The sequence below is a fragment of the Drosophila biarmipes genome, unplaced genomic scaffold (assembly GCF_025231255.1).
Source record: "Drosophila biarmipes strain raj3 unplaced genomic scaffold, RU_DBia_V1.1 ptg000022l, whole genome shotgun sequence".
In the NCBI taxonomy this organism is placed as follows: domain Eukaryota; kingdom Metazoa; phylum Arthropoda; class Insecta; order Diptera; family Drosophilidae; genus Drosophila; species Drosophila biarmipes.
In genome coordinates, this window is record NW_026114539.1 from 975,797 (window position 1) to 983,764 (window position 7,968).

The 7,968-nt window shown below is 37.5% G+C and overlaps 1 protein-coding gene across 1 annotated transcript in view; it reads left to right on the plus strand.

The window, feature by feature from the left end:
• The window catches only part of LOC108029318 (unconventional myosin-VIIa), a 792,260-nt gene extending 790,818 nt beyond the window's left edge, over positions 1–1,442 (plus strand). The window contains exon 15 of the mRNA XM_050890354.1: positions 1,248–1,442. Coding sequence (XP_050746311.1) covers positions 1,248–1,404 — 157 coding nt within the window. The 3' untranslated portion in view covers positions 1,405–1,442. The remainder of the gene's footprint in view (positions 1–1,247) is intronic.
• The last annotated feature ends 6,526 nt before the right edge of the window (positions 1,443–7,968 follow it).

Sequence of the window (7,968 nt, forward strand, 5' to 3'; positions counted from 1 at the left end):
CAAATTATATAATAAGGGCATGCACATTTCCTTTCATTTCTTATCGCACATTCCTTCATTGCACGTTACTTAATTTGCTTTGCTTTGCAGTTACCCGCTCAGTGGGTCACGCCTTGAATGGAAACTTAGAGAACATGTTCCGCTACCTTTGGTCAAAAATAAAAATAAAGGATACTATTTTTCTGTCGCTCACCCCAATTTTACTGGCTTTATCGATGAAAAGACTTTCTCGATCGTTCCTGTGGAACAAATATTTTATTTCATATGATTTACGGGCGACTTGCCCCAATTTGTGACACAAAGGCAAAATCTAAGCCGTGCACAAAACTAGGCACACATAAAAAACCAATCCGACCAAACTGCTGTCTCGCTGCTACTCTTGCTTTCAGCTACGCCAGTATGAGAGCTGTGTCTTTTAAAAATTAACTTTTACACTGGCCTTAAACTATTTCTGCCCTTTGGACCCGGAAAGAGATAGCTTAAATTTATAGATTTTTGCTCCCGCGCCGAATACTATGATACATATGAAACGAATAGCATAGGTCTCCACCGAGCATTGGCCAGACAAAAAGAAATCTTGCGAGACGCACAATCTAATTTGGCAGAGGCTAATTAAAATTTATTAAGCTCTTTATTTCACTAAATATATGTTTGGAAAAACTAAACTGTCTAGCTCCACTGCAAAAATCGAAATCCATCGCTTCTTGCTCCCTTCGGGTCAGATACGAAAATTGACAGAAGTCTCTGTTACATTAAATTCTTTGACGAAATCAACAAATTTCTTAAACAATTTAAAAAGCATATACATATTTGAGAAACTCTCACTACTTTTACAACATACATAGTTCAAGGTTCATTAGGGTGGTCCAAAATATGAAAAATAGTTCTCCACTTTAAATGGTAGATTAATGTTTGTAAAAAATGTAATCAACAATAAAGAAAAAAAAATGTTGTTGTTTTTTTAACCTTGCGAATCGTCTTCAAAGTTTGCTTTAAAATTATTCATACGACATGTGTTCCAGCTAGAACATTTTTCGAAAAAATCCATTTCCCACATCCCACATCTTAAATTTGCCACAACGGACTTACCATCTAAGAGATCCGTATTATTATTCTCTAAATGCCTACCCTACCTTCTTTTACCGCTGGGAACTTTCAACTAGCTCTCTGCAAATTCTTCCCTCATCCTGGTTCATCCAAGATGATTATAAAAGAAATCTGGAAATATTCTATTATTTTTGCTTCAGAAACGGTGCAGCCAAACAAGCAGTTCAGACCATGGAATTATATAAGAGCAAGATAACAAAGGACATGGACAAAACGCAATACGTTCTTCAAAGCGTCGAGCACCACAGAAATGTATATCCTAATTGTGACAAAAAAACCCTATCAAGTCATTTTTAAGGATCAGCATAGAACGCTGCAAAATGCATTTTCTTGGGTTACGGGTAGTCGCGCAATGTAAATTGGCTTATGCTAATAATTTTTTATAAGATAAATAAACATATTTAATCAATGTTGTCTTTTTATCCTACCTTACTTGGGTATATAAGTGTTTACAAAAGGTCCATTTATGAAAGGTTTTTTTTTTAAATAAATAAAATTATTTGCGAAATGTTTTAAATGACTTAAAATGCAACTCGAGGATTTTAACACCTTATTGTCAATATTTTTAAAAATTAATACAATTCGATCTTGTAAATTCTGGTTCTAGCAACAAGAAAAGTTGTTCAGTTTTAAAAACATTCAAAGTAGTTAGGATAGATGACAAACGAATTTCAGAAACAAAACCAAGTCAAGGTCACCCATATGAAAATAATATGTATGATCAAGGGCAACAGTGCGTATGAGTTATACATTTTGAATCCAATTCGCAGACACTAAAACGCGTTTTGGTATACATTACATAACTCAAAGCGCACCGTAAAGGCGGGTGAGAGTAGGACCTCAAAAATTTCCATACAAATGTGGACCGCCCAAATGTTCATGGATCAAGGTGGACTTCAAAATAAAATAATTGTATACGCTTTACGATTGGTATCAATGGAAAGGTAATTTAAATGCCGCTTAAATGTTACAATAGTTTTCTTAACCTATTCAGTACTTATTGAAAAGGACGAATTTGTGTGTTAGATCGTCTCAGCTAGTAGCCCCGATCAAAATTATTTATACTTTATGGGGTTGGACACGCTGTTTTCTATCTAATGTATACTTTCCGACAAATCTTTATTGTGAACGTTTTACATTCTGCTATCCCGAATTGACATATATGCACCCTTGTCTTCTATGCATATCTACGATATGGTACATGGAAACTTCCCTATACTCTAAAACCTGTTGGTGAATTTATCCCTAATCATGGCAGTTAGCATGTCCATTGGCGTGAGTTCCATGATATAAGCAATGAGCCTTGGTTATGTAACGTTTATAATGGCCAGTAAGTGAGGTTTATGATCTGAGTAGATGTTGTGAGAGAGTCCTTCATTGCACAAGTTTGTTTTGTCAGGGCCCACTGTTTCTTACGCTAATATGGCAAGAACACTCAAACTCCAACAATGGCTAAAGATGCTAGTAAAACCAATTTAACTGAAATATATTGGTACCTTCAATACAAATCGATTGATTACAACAATTTTTTCCCGCCCACTTATCTTCAATACATTTCAAACCGCACACAATCTTCGAAAACAGTTAAAGCCAGGTTCGAAGAGGTTGCAGATTTGTATTCCTTAGCCTTGTACGCAGTAACTCCAACAATATATGGAATATATTGGGTAGATGATTACAACAGGTTTTTCCGCCCACTCTAACGCCCAAAACCTAAGAAGAAAAGCAAAAAACTACAGCGACAAGAGAAATATTCAATATTTTGGGTCACGCATGACAAACGATTTTTAATTTAATGTTGGACCTAACCAAATAATAAGTGCATTGTGTGCTATTATTAAATTAATTACTTACTTTAAGAAATTTGTATTATTACAGACTTAAACGGAATTAAACATTTTAAATGTTTACTGATAATAATCACAAGTAATACTAATTATATATTTTAAGTAAGGATATAAAAGGGTATTCTAGTTTCGTCGGAAAGTATTTATGTAACAGGTAGAAGGAAGATATTAGATATTAGATATTAGGTTGGATATTAGATATTAGGTTGGATATTAGGTTAGATATTAGGTTGCTTTTTATTATAAAACCAAAATAGTGGATTACGGTCAGAGCATGTTTTAAACCTTCTCTTAAGAGATAGGGACGTAAATACTAATAATTTTTTTTAGCTGCATAATTTAAAGTTCTACTAGGAAAATAAATGGGTTTACCTTCTTAAGAGAGTACAGCACCTAATGCAAAATGGCTTGCATTTGTAGTTAGTTCTATTTTTTTCTAAATCTGGATATATGAGAATTGGATCGTCACTTTTTATTATTTATTTATTTTTCAAAAAATCTTTTATATTTATTTTTGCTTTATTAACAAGAAAAGTTACTGGTTTTTCAATGTTCACGAAATCTGTAATATACGATAAAATCGATAAAAGCTTGGTTTTATTTGTATTGAAGAGTTTGGAATTTTAAAAATTTTGAATAGCTTCAATTTTATTTGGAGAGATTTGGTAAAGGTGCGCCATCTAGGAGTCAATGATAGAACTAGGAAGGGACAGAAAGAAATAGAAGAGAGTAATAGGGTGAAATGTCAACCTCATTGTGGGGCATTGTCCCTCCTACCCGGGGTTTCCACAGGGGTTAGCGCCAAGAGTCAAGCTTCCTTAGCTTTCTTTCCATTCTTATACCTCCTGAGGATCTGTTGTGCGCGACTTAACACTTCAGACGTAAGGCTTTGTAGTTCCGAGTGATACCGCGCTTGGGTGATCTAGAGCGGAATTTTAGAGGAAAGACCGAATAAGCGATTTAAGTCCGTGGAGGTAAGGGAGTAAAAAAGTTTGAGGGAGACACTCGAAAAAAATATTTTTTTGCCAGGCTTGGCGCTTATACCTGAATTTCATCAAAGTGACAGCTCAACAGGTGGGCATGAGTTCCACATAAGGGGCAACCGTCAAACTTTTAGGTTTGAACGCCTAGTTGTCTCGTGACCGCGCTCTAAAGAGTTTAATCTTCCTTTTTGTCCTTACGATCGGCGACCCAAAAGTCCGAGAAAGAAGGAAAATCGAGTTTTCCGGCAGAAAACCGTACAAGGCGTGGACCGGAGTTAAAAGTGGGATCGGCGTCGGTCATGCGCTAATCGAGAAATTTCCCCGTAAAAATTATCAAAGATTAAAGGCCCCGTGAAGCAAGTGCGAAAAAGGAGAGGCAATTATTGGCGTCGAGAAATGCGGTTCGGTGGAAGAAGAGTTTAGATTTGAATTTTTTTAATGAATAAGTGTTTTTTGTCAGTTTTGTGGCCAAAGCCAATTCCAACAAAAAAGACAAAAAAAAAAAAAAAATGGAACAAAAATGGCAAATGGCAAGAAGACGGATTCAAGTGAATTTTGTTGTTGTCTCGTAAACGTAAACTCTCTCCGAATTAAGAAAAAAAAGAAAAGAAAGGTTTACGTTAAGGTTAGGGTTTAATTTCCAAAAGAAGTAGCGCTTTCCCTTGCTTTTTTTGGATTCAGATTTCCAGCCACGATTCGTCCGAGAAAGCGCCTTCAACGATGGATCTACAATAATGTCGGTGAGTGGAGAAAATACACAATTATTGATTAACCCATAATTTGTGAGATGTATATGTCATGTAAAGTAACGTAAAATCTTAAAAGAAAACAATAAAAAATCGGGAAAATGCTTAAAAAAGTAACTCGTGCCTAAACTAAAGTTTAAACGGCAAATATACAAAGTGAGTTCCAAAGTAAACAAAACTTTTGTTACGTAGGCGTAATAGTGCCTGAGTCCTGAAACGGACTTGGGACGAGGGAGAGGCGACCGATGTTCCGGCACCATTTTCGCCGGCGTTAGCTACATCGTATACGGGTCGTGGAATCTTGGAAAGCCTCTCTCCTTTCCAACATACCGAGAATAAATATTTAAAGTGCCTGGAAAAAATAATATTAGAGCGTAAAGTTCATCAGTCATCAGACCACACTGCCCCACAAGCTTAGCTGTCGCTTGATCGCAATACGGTGGGGCTGTGTTTCGGACATATTCCCTCCCCTTCACACATTCGTGTGCCAATGGATCGCCAATGGATCTCCACTTCTTACATCAGCACACCCCCCATTTTAAAATTCTAGTTCACCATGGTTTTAACTTCGTTTTCACATTATAAGTTTATTGGTTAATATATTGTTGTCGGCATATGCCGTGGATAAGCAATATAAAGTTGGCCAATGCATAAGAAATAAATCTACTTGACAATTATTTTGATTAGCGGAGAGTATCGAATTTACCACCCGTAAGGTGCGCACATCATCAAAACGCTGAACATTCACGACTGCAAACATTGCTCAGAGGGCTCTTGAAATTGTACATACAACTACAAGGCTGATACTCGCCGCTGAAATATTAATAACAGCCTATAAAAAACTGTTTGTACTGCACGAATATTTATTCAATGCATTTTTGAATGCTTCTAATGTTTTTGATTTTCACTTGTGTTTTGGTTGTATTATATGCGACTATTTGCCTTTGGTTATGCATAAGTTCACTTTAGCTTAGATTGATTCAATGGACACATTTACATTACACCACCACTTTTTCGAAGTATGCTGTCGGTCAGTAAGCCTCTGATCGTATGAGGATTTCGAGTACTGCGGCTACAAGCATCCCAGTATGTCGAATGTCGTCCATGCGGTTGATATTCCCTCATTCTTTGATTATAATGGCGGCGATGGTTCGACACATGAAATCTTTTGAGCTATAGGTGTCCTCCTTAAGGGCTGATGGACCCTGGTGGCTGATCCTGGACGAGAGGACTCCGGGGACGACTGCCCTGGAAAGGTCGCCTTTCCTTGGAGCCTTCCGTCAGCAAGTCACCAGAATGGATTCTCTCCCATTTTCTAATTGTTAAGGTATTTTATACCCTAGTAGAGCTTTTACTTAGCTGCCAGTTTGAAGCGGATAAACTAGGTGTTCCCGCCTAGGGTTACTATATTTCGGTATCCAATATCTTTGGAGTCGACGGCCGGCTGTTGCACTTTGCCAGCTACCGGGGTACGGTTACCAGTAGGTCGATCGTGGCCGTTGTTCTGGCCACGCGACACCAGTAATTTGCGGATGCAAATGCACCCCTCCCTCCCACTTAAGATTCGTCGTTGAATCTTTCTATATGGAGGGCGTACGTATCACTTTTTCAATCAAATCAAGGGGAAATCAAGCCTTTAAATATCTGAGGTTTTGGAAGTTCAGAGGCAGGAGCCGAGGCAAAGGAGCTTTTTTTCTATCCCTTTCTAACCCCTTTGTGATTCTATATAACTAGGATGAGTGGTGATCCTCACATCGAAATCAGCTTGTCCTTTGCACGCAAGTTTTTATGAAGATAATGGGTATAGGCACCTTGGGAGGCGTGGCAAGACCACCACCCTAATTGCTGACTAGCGAGAAACGGAACTGCTGATATCAATTGCGTGCGGCACCCTTCCCAATTAAACATCTTGCCTGAAAACTGAAATTCGTATATTTATGATTTTCAACTTCCCACCATTACTGTTATAAAATGGCGCCCAACTTCGGGGAAACGTAAGGTAACGTAGCTCACTATTACATTTACACATTTTATCCAGAATTAGCAGAACAGATCTTACTTTGGGAAAAATCAAGCAACTTAGTGGTTGATTTTATCACGAAGGGAGTTGGATCTCGTTTTGGACCTCAAACCACATTCAAACCTCGTTCGGTTCGATCAGTCAAACAGGAATCGGAGAGACCAAAATACTGGGACGTATGGTCGTCCGACGGCTTGATCTAAACATGAGCGGGGAAGAAAAATACTATTACCCTCTATCCACACCAAGTCCATAAGTTTTTTCTATCGAACGCATAGGAACTTCAGACAATAATTTTTTTCTTATGTATTGCCTGACCACGAATGATGCTAAGATGCAGACTTATAGCTAAATTAAAACATTATTTTTGCCAAAAATTCTTCGCTTTGGAATTACAGCAATTATTTTTATGTTGAAATCTGTGTTGACCACGAAAATAAAAGGAACATTTCAATGTTTTCAGTGCAGTGTACACACATTGGATGATAGGCAAAAGTGGTTAGCCGCAATCGCCTAGCCCCAGTCGGCGAGCCGCAGTTGCTGTTGTTGTGTTTGCATTCATATCTCTGCGCTCTCGTCTATTCAATTTTCTTCTTTCAATCAACTCAATTCAATTATTTTATGAAAATTTATCGTTTTTGATCAAGTGTTTTGCTGGATACTTGTCGTACTGAAATATTTATTCCCATTGTATTTAGGATCTAAATGTTAGATCAGTCGATCAATTGATTCGATCGAACAGAGGGTAGGTCAGTTTTTAGAGTGGGAAGTAAGTGGAACATCTGATCCATCAGTGAGTTCATTGGCCTTACCGTTCAATTGAGTAGCGTAATATAACCGATTGGAAACTTAATAATATCTATAAGATTTAATAGTAAGATGATTTTTGTTTGATTGTAAAGGATAGTTGTTAGCACTCTATTTAAAGTTGATTTGGGTTTTGTCTTAGTAAGAATGAATTTTTTTATGTTTAATTTCGCATTTACAATTAATCGTTTGAGCAAGCGCCATGGTAGATGCAGATTGCAATGCAGCACAAAAGTGCCCTTTGTGCGAATCTACCTTAGACGCTGGAAAAATTTTCAAAACCAGATGTGGGCATGTATTCAGACAGGCTATTCATGCAATAGAGGAATTAATGGACAATCTGGATATGCCCCTAACCGAAGCGGAAATGGTAGAAATATTAAAGAGGAATTTAAGGCCGGAGATAAGACATGAAATTCTGAACCGTCGAACGATTGAGGGAAATATGTCGACGCAGG